This window comes from Arvicola amphibius, chromosome 6, assembly GCF_903992535.2.
Source record: "Arvicola amphibius chromosome 6, mArvAmp1.2, whole genome shotgun sequence".
Classification (NCBI taxonomy): Eukaryota; Metazoa; Chordata; class Mammalia; order Rodentia; family Cricetidae; genus Arvicola; species Arvicola amphibius.
Genome location: NC_052052.2, coordinates 117,847,325 through 117,868,938, shown reverse-complemented (window position 1 = coordinate 117,868,938; position 21,614 = coordinate 117,847,325). Strand labels below are relative to the sequence as shown.

General features: G+C 42.3%; 1 protein-coding gene across 1 annotated transcript in view; it reads right to left on the bottom strand.

The window, feature by feature from the left end:
• Gli3 (GLI family zinc finger 3) overlaps positions 1-21,614 on the bottom strand; it is a 247,758-nt gene that overhangs the window by 104,788 nt on the left and 121,356 nt on the right. The window contains exon 3 of the mRNA XM_038334619.1: positions 7,881-7,986. Coding sequence (XP_038190547.1) covers positions 7,881-7,986 — 106 coding nt within the window. The remainder of the gene's footprint in view (positions 1-7,880; positions 7,987-21,614) is intronic.

Here is a 21,614-nt window from a genome sequence, read left to right as displayed (position 1 = left end):
AAAACCACCAAACTGCAATGGAAGCATGCCCATACCTGCTCTGGTAGGAAAAACAAAATTATGTATTGAAAAGATTATGTATCCAAAGGCTCCACCACAGCTACCTGACACATGCTGTGTAAAAACAGGCTACTTCACTGCCCATTCTCGGCTACTCATTCCTTTCAGTGCGCCTGGATCATCCAAGAGGCAAAACTCTAGCTAATTTGGCATTTAGTATTCAAAGAGTTCACAAGTCATTACTAGAAACATATCTGCTAACATTTTATTTTCCTGGTGACTGAATTTCCCTGGGGGCAGGTATGGGGATACAGTGGTAACAAGAATGAATGACAGGCAGCCCTGTGTTCTGGGCCCTTGGTTCCCCCGGGAAAGGACTTAAATGAACTTGCTGGGCAGCTAGAGGAAACAGCCTGTCTTTGGTTAGTGCAAAGTGCGCTCTGAAAGCTCAGAGAAGGATGGACCCATAGAAGACCTGTCCTCAGCTCCAGTTGGGGCAGTATTTGTGTTGTGAAACTCACTTCTAAGTGTCTTCCTATGGGGATAAATTTTGTTAAAGTTCAATTTTATAGAACTCAAATTTTGAAAACTAAATAAAAGGAATGCAGTCAATTTCTGTTTTCTTTGAAGGCAGGCTTAACATGAGTGGAAGCATTGTACTCAAAGAAAAAAGTCGGTTACAGTCCAGTTCCTCCCAGGCCCCCACAACAGGTTTGACAGCAGCCTCTATAGAGCCGGCAGCTTCCGGTTCAGTGACCGTGAATGCCTCAGTCAATATCTACTCCGGACCGTGTTGCTGAGCGCAGCACAAAGAACACAGGAATTTTTTCCAAGAAGCAGCCGCTCGGGCTCCGTGAATGTATGCTGTAATTAGGGCCTGCTTTCTCTGCAACTGAGGAGTAGATTCAATATTTCAGTCATTAGAAATACTGCAAAGCAGAAGTATTACACCTTTTGAATACAATCTGTTTCATGTTCGACTCTTAATGTAAAGTAAAACGTGGACTGGCTGATCAAAATTTATGATACCTACCTATCAAAATTTTAAAATTTTAGCAGGTGACAGTCCCATATTCAAGCCAATAATGGGGGTTGTCTGTGAAGGTCAGAGAGAAACGGATCCTGCAGGTTCTAAGACTTTTCTGCTTGTTTTGAAAAACCACAACCAACCATTTCACTTATGTTTTGAACTGAGAGGAAGTACAATGAAAACTCTCAGGCACAGAGTGGAAGCGGCTGAGAGTTCATGCGAACTACAATGCGGGGCCATAGTCACGGCAGGGAACAGTGAGCCTGGAGGGGGCGCTGTTTTAGAACGGAGCTGGCCACACTAGCATCCAGGTTCCCCAGATCCTACTTTCTCAGCTACAGTTACTCACCTATGCCCTTACTGTTAGGAGGTCACTATAGAAATAGTGCACAGTGAATGTCACCGTCTTCCAATGGAACTGTACTGAGAAACACAGATGGTGGGCCAGCCTTGGTCTAGGGGCCCCACACTAATTCAGGTGGTTGCTCCCAGTAGAACTTGGTAACAAGACATCCAGACAGGGAGATAAAAGTGAGGAATCAAGTATGACTATCTGAAGGAAAGATGTTCCAGGCAAATGAACACTGAGACTAAGTTAGCGAGGCCTGAATTCTATGGGATGTACCTAAATACATGTTGGTTATTAATGCGTGTTTTAATGCCGACTTGTCAAAAGTAATTAGATGTACCATACTTGTGGCTAGATACGTAAACTGTCCTGTCAGCCTCACGTTCTACAGCAGCGTGCACTGAACATGTATGAAGCTTTTACAGCACTCCCCTGGACTGTCATGTGTTCATCTCAGCATGCTGCAGAAGCCAGTATCAGGTGCCCGCCCCATCCCACAGGTGTTTGATAGACTTAGTCAAGTAAAATCCAGGTCTGCAAAGTGCATGGTGTTCATTTTTACAAGCATAGCAAGGAGTGTGTAGTCTATTCCCTCAACTAAATAAAATATAGGCTTGGCCCACTAGAAAGCTGTCTGTGTTATGTTTGAATGCCCATAAGCTTAAAATGGGGCTAATCATAAAACCTCCATCATAGGACTGTTTTAAGTATAGCACCAGATAATTATGGAAAGCCTTTAAAACTGTAAGTCATCACCATTGGCTGTGGTCATTATTATGTATTTTTTTCTCATGTAAACTCTGCTACTTTTGTGCTTTAAACGTGAAATTCTGATATTTGTAATATAACTAGTAACCCAATTGCAAGGAGACAGCAGATCTCTGTAGCAGTAGCTGACTATGGAGGGATCAGCTTGGCTGTGGGATGCATTTACCACTGCAAGAGGAACATTTAATAGAATCTCAGCAATCAAGCATTTTGATTTTGCACTCCTGAGTGTACTAGCTTTGCCAGCATGAGGAAGCATACTCTAACAAAATGAAACAAATGAAAATAAAGAGAAAAATGGCAGCAGCCTAACACACAACAGTTCACTGTCATCATTAGAAACAACTACTTGGGAGCTACAGTGTATACGGCACAGGCTCAGTCATGCATATGCAAAAACAATACCAGTCATTGCCTTGAGAGATGTAATTATGACCTAGTGTTTTATCTTTTCTATGTGGGAAGGTAGGGGTATTTCTGTTGCTACAGTGCTCGACGTAATCTGATGCTATTACATGTTACCAGTCTCAGAGTCATCTATGGCAGATCAAAACACTGGATGATATATAAAAAATACTTTTCTTTCTTCATTTTAAATCATACTATTAAAATATTCCAAACCAGCTATGCCCCAAATATAAGATTTTTCTAATTTGCCATTATCTTAGCCAAGTATTCCCTCAGAATGGAGCGAAACCTCTATTTTGCATATGTACCCATCATAAAGATTTAAGTAAGGGGCCAGGCTGAAAGCTTCTTTTAAATAAATATATTGTGCACTCCCAATAAACATATTTAGCACTAAGGAGGTGCGGAGTTCAGTGGTGCAGGAGACTAGCAGGCAGGGTAGTAGCCCTGGTCATCTACTTAACTGTTTCTTCCTCTGGATATTTACCATAATGGTCTATCTTCTCTTGCACTCTCTCCCTCTGGGAAGCAATGAATGCAATCATTCTCCAAACTTGCTGCTCACCTTCTGCTCTCAAGCTAAAAGGCTGTCTAATCATGGGATGGGGCGGCAGCGGGGGGGGGGGGGGGGGGGTGGAGCTTCCTGTCCCAGTGTACTCTATTTCAAAGCTAATATGAATGCTCTTCCCTGAACTTCCTCTCCAGGCAGCGGGAGGTGGGCCACTTCTTGTGAAAAGAATAGCTCTTCTCAGAGTGATTGCAGGGAGCTGGGTAGCCTCCATGTAAGCCACCTTGACTCAAGGAAAGGCACTGGGAGAGTGCTCACTTCTCACTGGACAGAAAAGAGAAAGCAGCTTCTCTAAAGGCACGAGCAGAATGGAAGGTGACACACACCACTGTCCTGTGCCGGCTGGAGGTGCAGCCTAGTGAGGTGCTATTCTCACCCACAGCACGAGGCAAGCGCTGAGTTCCACTGGCAAGAAGAAGAGATCAGTGGGGCTTGAATTATTGCAGTGGATTAGTAACTAAGGCCTCAGCTCTTAAAAATGAATTGCGGATCTCAGTATAAAGTAAAGGAGAGTCCAAAACCTAATGTATGAATTAGAAAAACTTAGATCAAAAGAGTTTTACATACAGAACAGACCCCCAAACATCCTGGGAACCCTAAATGGATGTGAATGAAATCATACTGGAATTCAAAACACTTTATAATTTGGGTTGCTAAAAATACATCGTGTCTAGTTTCAAAAAGAAGCGTGATCAAGTAAGTTCCAACGCTTAAAACGCACACACGCTCAAAATGCAAGAGCACATTCTTCACTGCTGGAGAAAACAGTCACTTGAAAATGCGAGTGTATTCCCGAGGAGCAAGATATAATCAACCGTCTACATTTTCAAAGAAGCTTTTAAGACTGTTAGTAAGCTGTAGGCTAGGGAGCATCAAGGCCCACAGAATCCCGTGTGCGATCGCAGGCTTTGCTCTGATACAGGGCGATGTAAACAACTGAAGCCAGGAAAGAGAGAGAAGACTGAAGGGAATCCCACATGTGCTGCTGCACCGTGTGTCTGGCTCAGGTTTACCACTGAGGCACCAAACCAGTTCAGTAATAGCCTATGCAGACTTTGGTGTTTCTTCCCCTAAAACACTGTGTTTCCCTGTACATAATCTGTGTTCATAACAATCTGAGAGAGAAAGAGACATTCCAGTGTCAGTTGGGCACACAGCCTGGTGAATTTATTCAGAACCCCTCAGAAGATGAGGAAAGAGTTCTCATAGTCAGTGCTTAAGAACCCATTTGAATGACATAAGCATGATGCAGCCTCTGTCCGTTTCATAAAACAATTTATTGTGATAACCTACAGACAGAGATGATATCTATGCCATGACTCACCTACTATACCTTTTTAATTTAAATTCATGATTTTCGAGCTAAAAGAAATACCAATAAATCTTATATTATTTCCAGCACTGTATTTCAATCCATTTAAATTTCTATACTGGAGCTACCCTGCTCATCCATAACATGCGGATAACCATGTGAGAGCAAGGAGGTGAGCACAAGGCATTTCAGATCACCAGCTCGGCTTTTAAACATAAGCTGACATATCTCCGTACATATTTATAAGGCTCCTTGGTTATTATTAGGCTGTAATTGCAGTTGTTCTAACACCTAATAAGCCATGGTTGGAAAAACAAAAGCAGGTTAATTTGTGATTTCCTCTACTCATTCAGAGGCAAATTAAGTGTCAAACAGCTAATACAGAACATATTTCATTTTATGAGATTTTAATTTAATTCTGCACCATATCATTGATGCCTTAATATAGGGTGGTTTATCTAAAAAGAGGGGCAATTTATAAATCTTTTCAATAGAATCTTTAATGATGGAATATGATAGCATAATTACTGCAGTGCCTGACATCCTTCGGAGCACTGGTCTGTCGGCGTTTCCATCAACACAGGCCCTTGTTTTTCAGAGACTTATAATTTAGTTTCTAAAGTTGGCACCAGAGAACAATTGTGTTTACAAAATAATGGGAATATCTCCAAGTTTTATCTTCTTGTAATTAAAAAGGTTCACTCTAAAAGCTTAGTAAGCTCACTTGATTTCATTTTCTAGAAGCCAATTAAAGGCAAGCATTTTGGCATTCAAATTCTGGAAAAGATGCCCTTTTATTTTACAGTTACTACTTTAAAGATTTGGGTATATGGGCCCCATTTGCTGTCAACACTCTGAGCTTTAACAGTCACAGGTGTGCCCTTATCACCTGTCATGACTACAGGCTGCTGGGGTCAAAATGGAGAAAGATCAGAAGAAACCTGGTGCCTGGGTTCACTAACCTTAAGCACGCATTTAGAGAGCCATTCTTTGTAAAGTATATCCATGACTGTTCTTTTATTGAGTGAGCCCTTCCTGCAATGCAGATAGCTTCATTTCAATATGAGAAAGGACCATACCATGGTGGATTTGGCTAGAGTCTACAGCACAAGTGAGTGGCAAAATCAAAACTCAGCCACCATCTCAAAGCCTGGAGCGGCCTGCCTGGCTGCTCACTGAGCCCCATGTCCATGTCTATCTGCCCGTATGCTGAAACCTTCCCACAAACTAGCAAAGAGCAGCGACAGTTCCTAACCAAGCAAAAAGAAAGTCACAACAATATTTGGGTACACACGAGATGCTACAGACAAAGCCTCCTGGATAATATGAACGTGAGCCACAGCTCACAATGTTGAAGACAATGCAAAAAAAAAAAATGGCATGCTACAAAGGCATGGAGATGTGACTTGCTCTAACTCCTAGAGCCCATGTTTTTGGCACATTATCTACCCAGGGATTGGCTAAGACAAGCATAAGTGGAAGAATCCCAAAGTACTACAGACATGAGGTCCCTATTCCACACCCATAGCCACAAGATTCTCTCGGAACCCTCAGAACTGTCAAGCAGTCTTACAACACAACTCTTTGACAATTAAACATATAGGCTGCTGTTCAAGAACAATTTAGTCAACTGCTGCTTAAGTATCTTAAAACTTGGCTGACAAAGTAGAATGTACTAGGAATCTTAGAAAGCCCAGCCCAGAGTCATAGCTGAAGAAAAAGCCCAAGGTCAATTCACAGCTCCTCCAGACATGACTTAACCCAAGCATGGCCTATAACATACAATAGGGGCTACAGGAAGTTTTATTGTTACTGTAACTCTGTCAGAGTACCAATCAGTGGACTTTTAATTGATAACTTCCTATTTGAATTTACTTCTAAGATGAACTACAATAAACCCAGAGGAAAGAGTTCAGTATATTACTTGAGACCTGTTAAAAAACATTTCTCTAAAACATGGTTTTTGAATGAGTGAAGAACTCCCAGATTCCACAGGAAATCTGATTACATTACTACATCAGAAAGACTCAGATGTGGGCGAAACTAGGTATCTTTGTCTCTAAGGTATTGTGTGATCTAGACACAAAGACTGAACCCGTGCTGAGATCCATGTGGTCCCATCCATAGTGTAAAGGTTCTGTATGACCAGGAGAGTTACGTGTCACCTTGCAAACTCACAATTACAAATCCACTTCCCTTTGTGTAGGAGGGAACTGGTCTTTTGGTTTTATGTGAGTGTATTTTTAGCAGGCTTCAGAACCCTGTAAATACTTGCTAGCATTCCAGTAAAAGTCACAAGAAGAATAAGTCACAAGTTCCTGCCTTCTCCCTCTGTAAATACCACTTCTGCAATACTCACATAAGTCTCCATGCAGATTTATTACTCACCTCCAGGCAAATCCGAACTGAAATTACAATTCAGTAATGGGAGATGGATCCAAAAAACGGTTGGTAAAATATTATATGTGTACTTGGGCATGCAGTTAGGACTGTTAAAATCAATTAATTCTGTTCACAGAGGAGGACTTGTTTTAAAACAACTTCATTTTTCTTCTGTATACCATATAATTACACAGCTGTAACTAATAGTCAGAGAGGGGCAATCTAGCATCTATATAACCAGTGTTATTCTTCAAAGTATTGTTCGTGCTTTTCTAACTCCACTATCTCAGAACAGAAGGTGATTATTACATATGACTACATGTGTACCAAGGCCATTAGCAGGGCACAGCCCCTCCCAGAGAGTGTGTCCAATCATTATAGTATATGACAGTTTTCTGGATGGTACTACAGAACAATGGCCTGTTAGTTTGTAAATCCACGAGTCTTTTTCTTTCCCCTCAAAACCAAGGAAGATAATATTTCCATGAGATTTTCTTTTTCCTTTTATTATTACCGCATTCTTTTCTTTTATCTTACATGAACCATGTGCTCAATCACATTTGCCATTTTGTTTGGGTGACATTCTCATCAATCACATGACTGTTGGCAAATGGGCCACGGGGACTCTGAAAATCCTCCAAAAAAAAAAAACATTTCGTTTTGATTCATTGTAATCCTTTGGTCAGAACCTTCACGTAACAAAAATTTTTAGCATGTAGAACTTCAAGCCTAAATCACAACCAAACATGTTATAAGTGGTAAACTTCCACTTTTGTAAGGTTTAACTTTAACCCTTTAAGTTTATAATTCACAGCTGTTTGTCTCTCATCATCGAAATATTCAGAAAACAGTGGCCAGCTAAAGCATGTGACAGGCATCCTCAGAAAGCACAGGGTCTGGTTCAGTGACTCTAGGAACAGGCAGAGCTTTGCTAGGCTTTAAGAGAAAAATCTTACACTGCCATTGCACCTTCAAAGCCCAGAAGACATGCATTAAGAGTCCTGAAGCCATAAAAGCCAGTATTTAGATCCATTTTATTAATGGGTAACGTTTTAATACTTACACATGTAATGGAGGAATAGGAGATGGATCATAATGGTAACGGCCCTCATGATGTCTGGCATCAATTGGTACAGGAGGATGGAAGGCAGGGAAAAGATGAGGAGGGTCTGAAAAGGAAAGAAAGCACACCTTACATAAAACGATTACTTTGAGATAACATTTCAACTCGGGACAACGTCACTGCATGGAATGTCTTTTAAAAATTTCAGGAGTTGAGACCAAAGGAATGAATCCAATGATCAAGAGGACTTGCTGCTCTTGTAGAGGGGCCTGAGTTTGATTCCTAGCACCCAGGTCCAGTGGCTGAGAAGCACTTGTAACTCCATTTCCAAGGGATCTAATACCTTTGTGTGGCTTCTATGGGCTCCTACAGTCATGTCTATGTAACCCCATAAAGACACATACATACACATAACAAAAAATATAACTTTAACAGTGAATTTCTCAGATAATTATTGGAAGCTAATGAAGAGGTTCACTGATATACTGCAGAAATATGACCGGGCAAATAATATATACCTGTTCTATAGAAAGTAGAGCCTATGAATGTATCTAATACCTTACCAGGAAAGCAAGAATGGGAAGAACAGCATGGCTTCCTACCTTGGAAAGAAGGCTGCCCAGAGGGAAGGCAAGCGGGAGACATAAAATCAGGAAGAAAATTATACTGTCAAGTAAAATTTTAAATGAATGCATTGCAACATATTAATGCATTAGTGTCATGCCCTTGGTATTTTTTAAGGTGTCTTTCCCATGGTTTCTGCTGGTATCTATGTGTATACAGTCACACAAACACACACACACACACATGGGTCTAAAAAAATTAAATGCATGTTTCCCTTTCTTTGTTCCAACACTGGGGTAGTCAAACTTCGTCTTTTCCAAAAGATACCCATGGACCTGACTGGGAGTGATGATCAGATCTACTGTGCTTCATCATAGAAGGATATGGAGGGTGAGATTCTACTCTTCCTCACATCCTACCCATCTGCTGCTAGGTCCTGATATGTGTTCACTTTAACATAACCTCCTTAGCCAAATTTACTTGTACCTATTATCTCTGCAAGTCTGAAAATAAAGTTTTATTTAAAATATAGTGATCTTCTATGCAAATTGAAGAGAACTTGAATGGGTTGTATAACTAGAAGTATGACTGACAGTTTGTACTAATGTTATGTCCAAGTTCCAAGGAATAAAATAAAGGAGACCAAAACCCCTCCCCTTAGCACTAGTGCTAAGTGACATAACAGCAAATATGCCAGAACGTGATCCCTGAATACGGCCCTTGAGCACTGACAGTCACCTGCTACAGCAGAAGCACACAAAGCTGAGCACTCCCGGGGACTGACATGCACAGCAAACATGTATCTTAGAATGGTATCCAGCTTCTTCATGGGTTCTGAAGATTATAATTAGCAAGCTTAAAGGCAAGTCAAACAGATGCTCAGTCAGCAGGTTTGGGGCATCCAGACCAGTCACTGGAAGGTACAGAACCAGGCAACAAGGTCTGGGAAACTGCACCAAGCACAGCAGGCAAGTGTGTGAACTGCACCTCCTGAGTCAGCAACGACGTATCCCGACTAAGAACGCCAAGTCGTAAAAGTTAAGTGGACATGGTGGACTATTGCTGAATCCAGATGAATCTCATTTCATTCCCTCCAGATCCACCCAGTTCCCATTTTATCCTCAATATATCTTTTAGAATGTAAGCTGTGCTCCCCCCTTTTTTTGGGAGGGTTCCCCTTGTGGCCTTCCTTTAAATACATAAGAGGGAAAAACTGTGAGTATGCACTGACTCAATACACATGGCCCACCAAGGAGGGGTCCCATCTTCACTAGCATCCTGCAATGTTCAAAACCTAGGAAATAGCACAAGAGGTCTACGAAAACAGCAACGTCACTTATTCCCTGTGGTGCAACTACAAATTATAACTAAATTCAATACTATGTTTTAAGCATTAAGTGTATAAATGTACCCATAATTAATGACTACCTACCATATCCAAGAAATAAGTCATTACCTTTTATATGCGTCTATCTAATGAAGTTGCAGAGACTATATTCATAAGAAAGGAACCAAATAGTGAATCCAATAAAATCAGGAGTGCCTAGTGAGTGTCACAGTCTCTTTCCTGTGACAACACACAACACAACTGCTGACCTTGAAGGCATTTTCCCATCTTGTCATTTTCAAGAAGAGTTTCATTGCAGTTTAGTCATGGGAAGAAAATATCAGATACAATTACTGTGGTCTTTAGTGAAGTCCGCACCCGCTAAGCCTACAGTTTTCTCATTTTCAAAGTTAATTCTAAGTACATCTTATAGCTGTTTACAAAAAGTGTTATGCTCAAGGAAACTTAAGTATGAATTCCTGAAATGGGTCTAAATAAAGGACAGAAAATTAACAGATGTGGTGTTATGTGGCCAAAAGACAACCGGCTGTAGTTTAATGGTTTGCAATTCATATGCTTCCCTATTGATTAAGTTTAAACAGGATTTTCTAGGTCATTGAGGACCATGTGAACAATAGTAACTGTTATTGGTTATTCATGGGAATCACTCCTCTTAGGCCACTTTTTGGGACTGGTAAAGACAACCCCTCTTTTGAGTCAAAGCAAGCTTGACATAGTCTGCAATGATAAGGAACAGAATACAGAAGAGGCACTCCTCTAGGGAAGTGACAGAGACGAGCCAGCATCCCTCAAAAGACATCCCTGAGTCCACAAATGCTGGCCTCACCTTGCATCTCGGTTTGTTGTTTCTATGCAATAGCAGCACACTCCATCACAGACCCAAGACATTGTCCAAGAAAACCACAAGACAAGAAAAGGTCCCTGCTGCCAGCAGCCATCCCAATCAGCCACCTCGAGGTTTATTTCTTACACATGAGCAGCGCAGCTGGGGTGCATCATAACTCAATGTGTGCAATATGTTACAGCACCGTGGCCATCTTTTGCCCTAGGATGTGACAAAACACTCTGTGATGACTTCTCCAAAGTCAGGCGAAAACTGCTGAAGCAGAAGGAAGTGCCATTAAACCTGGCTACCTCCTATTTATCATACAATTTCCTGACTGATGGGTCCACAAACCAGCTGCTAAGTGCTGTGTACTCTACTGTCAGCAAACTAACGCGCTAAATGGAAGACAGGGAGAATAATGTGCAGAACTGGTAGAATCAATTTTACTGGGAGAATTAAAATTCTAGCAGGTAGGGGTGGGTCTGCAGAGCCATGGGAAGCAGTAGACTATAAAAATACACGGCTGCAAAAAATGATTCATTACCGACCTGCACAAGGTTTGACTGTGGTACCAGGGCCTCTGATATGAAACAGAGATTTGAAAGGTGTGTCCTACCAGGGCCCTCAGTGCAATGAATAAGTAATTGGCTTATATACCTTTAAATAGACGTGTGTAGTAAAAGTATTGAGCTGGGAAGAATTGTCAGCCTTCAGTTTCACACGGCCTGTCATCATGCAAAGTATTAGGGGATTCATTTGAAATGAGAGGCATTGAGTTTGAGGTCTCTTCACAAGAGCATGGGTTGATCACAAAACCTACGGCCAGGGAATAATCAAGAGTTCGTGGAGACTGATTTTCAGTTGCAGGCCTCTCCCAAGAAATCGTTTTAGTATCCTCAGGCTATCACATCTCTTGGATGCCATCCCGGGAAACTGTCTCTTAAGATTCAAAATTTACATACAAAAATTGTAGAGTAGGGGCTGGAGAGATGGCTCAGTGGTTAAGAGCATTGCCTGCTCTTCCAAAGGTCCTGAGTTCAATCCCCAGCAACCACATGGTGGCTTACAACCATCTGTAATGAGGTCTGGCGCCCTCTTCTGGCCTGCAGACATACACACAGACAGACTATTGTATACATAATAGATAAATAAATATTTTAAAAAATTGTAGACTAAAAAAAAAAAAAGAGAGAGATCAAAGTCAACTCAGCCAGTGCCCTGAAGGAGTAATTCACCAAATGCCAGTGGCCTGATGACCCAGGAGGCCGCAGATGAGACATCAACAAAAGGAAACGGGCAGGGGCAGAAGTCCCCCTGGTTGATTTAGATGCCAAAGTGGTCTGGCTTGGGACTGTTTCAAGACCAGATCTAGAAACGCTGTACCTGATGTTAGTGGACCCTGTACCTGCTACCTGCTGTCAGTAAAAATACCATTCAAAGGATGTGTGGGCTTCTATGCTGAGATCCACTGTGCTAAATCCAACACAAATTCCCACCTCATGTAAAATGAGATCTCAAGTTGGGGAGGAGGGAAGAAACAGGGAAGGAAAAACAAAAGCAAAGGCAAGAAATTCCACCTGTGGAATGGCACCTCAGTCCTTACCACAGCCTCTTTTGAACTTGAGGCATTTTCAGTCACCACCCCTTCCAGGGTCCAGTGGCCTGAGGCAGACACTGTTAACAGCTGACATCAAGATCCAGACTGACTCACTAGCACAAACTCTCGCTACTCCTGCCTTTGGACAGCATGGCACCCAGGAAAAACTGATCTGGCCCCTCAGGAGAAATTCCGGATACTTTATCATAAGCCTTAAGCCTTGGGTAAGAATCTTTGTTTCTCCATGGACTGCTGAGGGGAATCTAAGTCCTGCTGCATAAGGACAGAATAGGCCAGCTGTGTGTCCCTATAGCATCAACCCACAGAGCACTCCATGGACCACTGCGATCCTGCTCTTCTTAAATGTATGCTGTATAGAGTTTAATGAATGCATCATGTTTATATGGCACAAGGTGATGCGGAAGGACTAATGGCCTGCACCCAGCAGCTGTAGATGCAGTGTTACGCGACAGTATTATTTATAATCAATTGACATGGTGTCATGTCATGACAATTTTAAGAAATCGTGGCTCCACATACTATATAAATTGTGTACATATACTCAAAGAAACTGTTTGTTACTTCATAGCATGGCAGAAGTCTTGACTTGGAAAGCACATACTACAGAAAGGATCTGGAACTACCAGACAACTCAACTTCTATAGTAAAGCTTTACTGAAATACTGCCTTGCTTGTTTGTTTACCTGTTACCTGTTAGCCACATTCACACAATAATGGTGGAACCTTCTAGTCTTATGAGATATAACACAGGGTCCACAAGACCCAAATTTACAGTCAAGATTTGACATACCTGTTATTCAATCATGAGGTGGTTTTCAAAACTTTTTACAGTTTAGAAAACATACACTGATTTTTACATGTGTATGGAGCATGCTTGACTGACACTACTTCTACATGGGTAGAACACATCAAATGTCAATCTGCATTGTTCAGGAATATCTGTAGAGTGAAGCTGTTTAGTAAGACACCTCTGGCTTTAGCAAAATCTATAAGGAGCAAATTAACTCTTAAGATAAATAAAATGAACAAAATCCACTCTAAATCTATCAAGCTATAATGATCACTTAATTGAAAAGTTCAAGTTATAAACTAAGCAGAATATGTACAGGTTCACACTTAAGGCTGACTAACAAAACCAAAACAAACAAAACACCTGCTATTCCTAAAACCCAAAACCTTTTTACTTCTAGCAAGTACCTGAAATTCTGTCTATTGATGCCCATGGGTAGTTCCCATCTACTCAAAAGCCAAGTCTTCGCTATTTCTTCTGGGTAAGCACGAAGGCAATTTGAAGTTAATTTAATTGATACTTCAGATCTAACTGCTACCTGCCATGGCATTCTTGTCACATTATAATTCACCTTCTTTGTAGCACACCAATTCATGCTATGGCCTTTAACAGACATACATGTAGTTTTCCACAACAAAGTGATGAATGATGCTCTCCATGTGAATTAACAAAAAAATCATCAGACTTTATTACCTCAACTGTGTTCTGGGTAGGGAAGAAACGGTTGCTTCTGTTCGTTTCTGGAAAATTCTACCTTGTCAGCAGATTTGCAGGCTTCTCATCTCTAGATCCCATCTACTGGATGCCCAAAGGCATAAAACAAACCACACCTCCCCACAGGCCACTTGGACTCTCTGGAAAGTACCTAGTCTATGCTCCCTCATCCAGGTATAATCTTCATACTTCCGATTTTCAGTCTTCCATGCCAAGACAAGGGAGGAAAAAATAACCAAAGAGGCAGCAAAGAGAAGTATGAAAAGGTACACAGTTAGTGTACCTAATCTTCGAACTCACCCAAGGACATAACATAAAAGCATACAAATCTATTACTTTGAAATATGCTAATAATAGGTTTTTGTTGACAATAAATAAGCTTGGAAGCTAAAAGATAAGTTAGTTATTAGTGACAAATTCTTTCAGCAATACTTTTAGAAAGCATTAAAAAGAGCAGTCAGATGTCAGACCCATAGGTTCAAAAACATGTGTTTGGATTCTTGGCACTTAATCAGAGAAAGAAGAGGCTGGGATGTTTTCATGACAAGTAGCCAGCAACCTTAGTCACACATGCAGAGGCCATAGAGTTAATGTGCTCAGAAGACACCAAAGATAGCAAAGGTGATATCTGGGAGTTGTGTTCTATCCAAAAGAAGCAAAAAGAAAAGACTTCAAAAGCATGTTTTAGCACTGCAAATTTAAAATCTGTATGCATGGATCCTCTTAGCCACCTTGAAAGCAGCATTTCTAATGCTTTTTTTTTTTTTTTTTTTTTACTGTTCCCATGTCTTATCTATCTGTAGTTCCCAGTATCAAGAAGAAAGGAAGTTCCAACATCTGTTCAGATCCACTCAAAGTCCCATAAATAAGGCCTGGGAAGCAAATGAGACAGTCTTTCCATCTGAGTGAGAACACATGAGACAGGATCACAACTGGTGGACAGAAAGGCAGTCACAGTTACAAGTCCTCAACCTCTCTCTCAGCCCTATCTCTGAAGCATGAACCCCGAGGAGCAATCAGGTAACACACACCCACATCTTCCTGGAGAGGTCCGGCACAAAGCTCTGAGTGTTGACACTGGCCTCCACAGATCTAGCAAAAATAATAATGTTTACTAGCCAGAGAGCCGTGCATTGCTGAAGTCAATGGAAAACCACCAACATCTTGAGCATGCTGGCTGGCAACCATATCTTCTGTGGTAGAGAACGTGCTTAGCATGCAGAAATGCCTGAATTAGTTCCCAAATGCTGGGGGTGGAGAATGAGAGAGAATTAAAAAAGAAATGAATGACATATGCATTCTTTTTGTTCAAAATTAGACAAGTTTTTTAAAGAATGGGTTATTCTCCCCTCTGCTTAATTTCCACCATTATCCCATTTATCATTCCTGTCAACGAAGAGTTAAAGTTCTTCTGATGTTTGCCTCAATAGCAACAATAATCAAAATGATAGTGAAATAAATGGAATGCACGGATATGTTTCTGTGTTTGAAGCACTAAAAACCTTCATATGCTCTGACCCTGAGAAGCAAGTCCTATTCAAAAATATGGAAAATATCAGTTAAGATATTTGTCAGTGACATATGGGGGAAAAGTAAGAAATTTGTATTGTTGTGACTTCAAAGCCAATCCTCTTAGACAACCGACTTAACACTGTCAGAGTTTAGGTTTTTTTGTCATCATTTCTTATCTAAACTATACAGGATCCCATATTAGTCACTGTTTAGCTACATAGAAAACAAGCACATGTTTTGACAGAGATTTCATTCATGTAACTTTTTAATGTATAGCATTATGCTTGTTTGATTTTATTATTAGCTATTGCTTATCAATCATGGCACCTAGTTTATAAACTATACCTTGCCACAGCCTTCCATAAAGAGTCATGCAACGTGTCCTCCGTGGATGGGGAGAACTAAGTATGCTCCCCAGACTTACCTAAAGCCCAGAGTATACCATGAACCTCCCTTGTCAAATACGTGGTGCATAAAATAGCCTCCCCATCTCAGTTCAGTCTATGCATTGAGCCATTCTAGCCTTGCCAGCTTAACTAAGCCCAGGATCCCTACCTGGGAATGGGAGCTCCTCCGGCAGCCACCTGTGTTCACAGTATATACGCTGTCCCACCAGCTGATAATGAATCTCTCCTGTTTCGGAAATATGAGTATGCAATTTCATGTTTTGAATATTCATTGTGCTATCTGGAGATGTTCTGGAAACTTCTGGAGATAGTGCTTCACTAGAGGAGGGTGGTTACTAAAGGACAGAACTGGAAACATGCTTTCCTTGGAGACTTCCTGTCTTGCTCTCTACTTCCTGACTGGCTATGAAGTGAACCGCTTCCTTCTGCCACAAGCTCTTACTGCCACGATATTCTTCCTAACCAAGTGGGATCAAAAAACTGTGAACCGAACCCTCTAGAACCATGAGCTAAAATTAATTCTTCTTCTTTTAAATGGTTTCTATCATATATTTGGTCATAAAGACAAAAGGTAATACACTGCCCTACTTAGTTTTCATTGTCAACTTGACACAGCCTAGAGTCATGTGGGAAGAGAATCTCAGCAGAAGGAGTTCCCACATCAAACTGGTCTCTCAGCACGTCTACAGAGAACTGCCTTGGTTGTTAATTGACGTAGAAGGAAGGGCCACAGAAGCAGCACCTTCCCAGGCAGCTGGTCCCGAGTTAAATAAGCAAGCAGGATTACTTCATAGTTTCTGCTTCGTGTTACTGCTCTGAGGTACCATTCCTTCTTCTGTTAATGATAGACTGGAACCTGCAAATTAAACCAAATAAACCCTTTTCTTCCAAAGGTTGCTTCTGGTCATGGCATTTGGTATGGCTAAAGAAGACAGGTAGAACAGAAATTGGTGCCAAGAGTGGAGTGTTACTGTGACACATCTGACTGACCACGTGGCTTTTTAATGACTTTATATTATATTGTTGAAGGACTGTGAAAGATTTTGAAATTCTGGGTTAGAAAAGCCACTGAGAGCTTAGAGCTTAGTACTTTGTTGTTGGGGAAACTTAAAAATTTTGACTGTGGCAACTTGGCTCGTGAGGATAATAAAGTGTCAAATCTTGGGATGGTACCCATTTATATAATATTTTAGAATAAGAATCTGTGTATGCTGATCAGCTAGGGATCAAGAATCAATTACTAATAAGAAGAGATCAGCACTACTGAAATGAGATCGTTTGTGCTTCATCAGGAAAACAGAGTGCTTATGGAGCTAGAGTTGAAGCCTAACCTGAGGTTAATAAGTGCCAGAGAGTAATCTTCTGCGCATCATCAGGATAATAGGAAAGTACTTCCTCAGAGTCAGCGCATAGAGCTGGTCCAAGGTGGTCAGATTGCATTTAGAGCATGCAGCAGAACTCAGCAAATGGTATGTCAGAGGCACTGAGGCGGTATTGGTTTTGAAGGTATGAGCGGGTCATGGAGATCAGCAGAGGATTGGCACAGTATAGGAGGGCCAGGGTCCCTGTTGATAGAGTGTGGGGGGAAAACTAGAACAGAAATGAAACAAGAATAAACATGTTCTCACCTGCATCTTAGCAACTATTTATGACACAACAAAAATGCCACTGCCTATGTCAACCTACTGTTGGGTCCACTGCCTATGTCAACCTACTGTTGGGTCCACGGATTGTGTGCTCCTACCTCCTTTCTTTGTAATTCAAGGGAAGTTATTCTACTGCTACATTGGACCTCGAATTGGGGCTGTAGCATGTCCTTGCTGCCTTCTTGATATAGGCCTTTGTGTGCACAGTGGAGCATTTCCCCCCACCATGTGCATATGCTGTGCCCCTCTATTCTGCCAGGTGTAGTTCTCACAAGTCGTACTTTCTACCCACGGTACTAGATCAGAACTGCCTGCTTTCCCACCATGGCCACCTGGGCGGTGAGAGCTAAAGGACTCATCCCTAAGTAGCCAGCAGGAACGCACAGGTGTTTATTATCCAACAAGGAAGACAAAAAAGAAAAGAGGTCACACAATGTCAACAGCGGCTTGGGCCCTGGGCACCACAGGAAACATCCATCTACCAAAGAGGCCTCCAGCAACAGGAAGAAGGAGCCCCCAGGGCCGGCCTTGCCTTCGCTTTAGAACTCTGTGCAGATTTCCACACTCTCTAGACTCAGAGCATTCCAGGACCAGATGTCCTGCTCACATCTACACATCCTCGTCCAAACCTTAGGACTCTGAAATCCACCTTCTAGCCTGCTGGGTAGAGCATGACTTCATGTGGGCCCTGTAATTCCCAGCCCTACCACATCCGCAGGACAGACTGTGGTGGGCACTCAGTCGTAATACTGCCACAGTGGACACTAAAATCTTTTCAGGACTCCTTTGCTACCAAGAAAATGGCGATGCTCTGGTGCATTCAGGATACTTGATCAGGCTGCTAATACCCATCTGCAAGGAGCTCTTTGACACAAAGGGTTGGAGGTCGAAAGTTTAAAGGCTCCTGACAGAAATGACAGGGGCCCTTGTGCCCCCACCCTCTCTCTGTCAATAACATCAAAGGTCCTACAGCCTGCTCTTCATGCTAGCATTGTATGCCTTCGGATTCCACTGAAATTCCAGCATGTTTATTGCATACTGGGAGCATTAAAAGGCCCCACTTTCTTGTCTCTTAAACTCAGAACTCTCATTGTCTAGCAAGAACACACAAAGCTTTTAAGCAATGAGTTTATTTTAAGAGCTTCTCTCACCATGACTGTAAAATAATAAAGCACAGCCGAGGCTGCTTTGGAAGGATGAAGAAGGAAATGAGAGAGAGGAAAGAATCCCCCAGTGCTCAGGGGAAAGGAATCCCTTTCACATGCTTGGCTCATGAGAATGCAAGCAGGAAAACACTTCCTAATTTCCTTTCCCCCGCGATTCTAAAGCAGCCTCCAGTTACACGTTCTGCAGACATCCTCCAAGATGTTAGCCATGTGAGCTCACAGCAAACGTTATCGTCTAAGGGATTCTAAACCTCTTTCTACCTAAGAGTAACTTCTCCAGCCCCATATGTCGAGCCAATAGCTACTCTAAAGTTACCTGAATATACAGGTGCCAAGCCCACAGGGGTCTGCATGATGGCTCCAGCTATTCCGGGATCCACTCTCTAAAGTTCCACTCATATCCTCCTGGCTGGTGCTCATCACTATCTCATGCTCATGTGATGATTCTTAGATTCCAGCTTGATTCTTTGTTTAATTCCATCTGGAATGCTGAATAAAGCCCACGTTATTTCCAATCTGCCACCTCTTGGTGCACCAACTCCATGGCAAAGTATTCATAAGGCACCTTGCCTGGGCTCTCAAACCAGCAGTGTTCATTGAGCACAGACAGTTGGTCCTCATTTTCAGTGTTTCCTAAAAGCAAGACAAGCTGAAATGCTCAGAAGATCCAGGAGGAATTGAAAGGACCATCGTTCTGCTCTTAGGATTGGAGCAGTGAAACCTGGGGGTACCAACTAACCTTACTATTCAGCTGGGGGCCAATGGGGATACTCCTTCCTCGGGCGTTACTTACCACAGTCCTGGACCTACTCTCAGGGAACGGAAGTATTTGGTTATACAGAGTCTGTGCTTTCTGAGGCCACAAGATTTCCTGTTAATTCCCTACTGTGATGGGGTGGGTAACCCAGATGGGAAGCTCCTCTCAAAGCCCTCTAGCAAGACCCAGCAGCTACTCACCTCATCTAAACAAGCTCCACAATGTCTCCTGGGTTCTCTAGCTGCATACTCTCCTCACTCCCCAAAATGACCCCTAGTTCCTAGACAAACCCCATGGACTCAATCTTTATAAATTAGTTCATGGACATCTGAATTCATGAACCCCTTTGTTTCCAGGGCTCCTAAGAACTCAATCTTCTGGAGTCTGTATCTGTCTGTTTAGCCTGAATGCACAACTACAGCCTCAACCAGGAATACTCCTCTGAGCTCCTCCTGAACGGGGACATAACCTCACAAAAAGGACCCCCTCCTCTTACCTCCTCGATGAGCTGCCAATTGCCAAGGAGCATAGTTCACACACATTTCCTAAGAGTAAGAATACATCCCAAAATTTTTAGCCATTTGTGTTATTAAAGGCTAAAGCAAAGAGAAGCTAAGATCCTTAATTCATTTAAAACAAAGCATAGGCTTCATACTGAGAGACATCCAGACTCAGTGAATGGCGATGTGTCAGTCACCTCTTTTTCGTTCGGGACAGGGTCTCACTATATTGCCTCTGATGGCCTGGAACTCTCTATGTAAAACAGGCTAGCTTCACACAGAGGTCCACCTGCTTCTACCTCCCAGATACTAGGATTAATGGCATCTACCACCACACAGAGTGACCTTTTAATCATTTTGGCACCAAACTTATCTCTTTTTTTTCAGTATGAGTCCCTAGAAATGTCCTTTTTTTTAACGCAGTTTTCCACTCTCCAAAATCTAGCTTTAGCACCCCAAAGACACACGACCCGCAACTAGGGTTCCCTTGCCAGAAGAACCCATCTGTTCTCCATCGCACCCATGGCAGCTGGAAATGTTCTCTGTTTTAAGCCATAGTTCCTAATAAACGAATTACAATAACAACTACAGTCATGAAACATTTATTTCATCTAAAAAGTAGAGCCAAAATGAGCCTTTCCTATTTACTTCCCCATAAGAGTTCAAGGCCAGCCTGGTCTACAAAGCTAGTACCAGGACAGCTAGGGATGTTGCACAGAGAAACCCTGTCTCGAAAAACAAAACATGCAAACAAACAAAAACAAAACAAAACAAAACAAAGAAAAGAGCGGTCCTTAGAGACCCTATCCTTGCTCAGAGGAGCCCAAGCTGTCTCCATCTTGAAATTCTTACTTTCTGAAAGAGGATCTCAGGTTTCCTAAATATCTCTAATTGAACCCGAAATGCAATTATTCTTCCCTCCTCAAACACTCCCAACTGTCCAACTGGTCTGCTCCACCACTTGTCTCAAACAAAAGCTAGGTTCTACTAGGAAGCTGCCATGGAGGTATGCCACTACAGATCACACAGCTCCCTGACTCAGAGGCCAGACAAGCAGGGGTTGGCGCCCTTACCCCCACAGGGGCTCTACTTTAAACATGCCTTCTCCCGTCCTGTCATGCCAATCCCTCAGACAATTCAATGGGGAACTAACTGTTCTGTAACCCTCAGCTGGGCCAGCAGGACACAATCCAGACCCCAGGACAACATTCACAAGGTAAGCAGGGCCGTGGCCGTTGCTGACAATATTGCCCTGCCTGCCATTCACTTGCCATCCTGAGGGCTAGCAGGGCTTGTTTCAATCAACACTGAATGAAACAGAAGTCCCTCTACACGTAAATAAATCATAATTACTAAGTGCAGGAAGTGAGCAGCTCTCTCCTCCCCTTGTGGCCACTGCAGAGTAATTCCCAGGCCAGACAGCTGGGCGAGCACAAAAGCCCTAGCACAGGCTGAGGCAATATCTGCTTACCCTGCTCAGTTTATTATTTAAACAGTTCCTTAACGACTCTTCCTGGAGGTGAGGGAGGCCAAACTATTTGCCTTCCCTTCACAAAGCAGATATGCATGGCTTATTTGAATCTCTCCAAGGTTTACTTTAGTCCCTAGTTAAATACCTTCCGCCACAGAGTCAAACAAACAGTTCACTTCATTAGAAAAGCAAACAGTTTAGAAGAAAATACCCTCTGCACTTGAGGGGAACCAAGCTGAGAGCGAAACCTCTGCCTGGGAAGCCAGCGCAGAAGCCCTGGCAGCAGAGCCTGCGCAGCGCACTTCAAAAGCCTTTTCACAAATATTTCACACATTCAGAGGTAATTAACAGATAACCCTGAAGAGATTATCTGCCCTAAGGGCCAAGGGCCCTCCAAGGATTATCCACACCACCA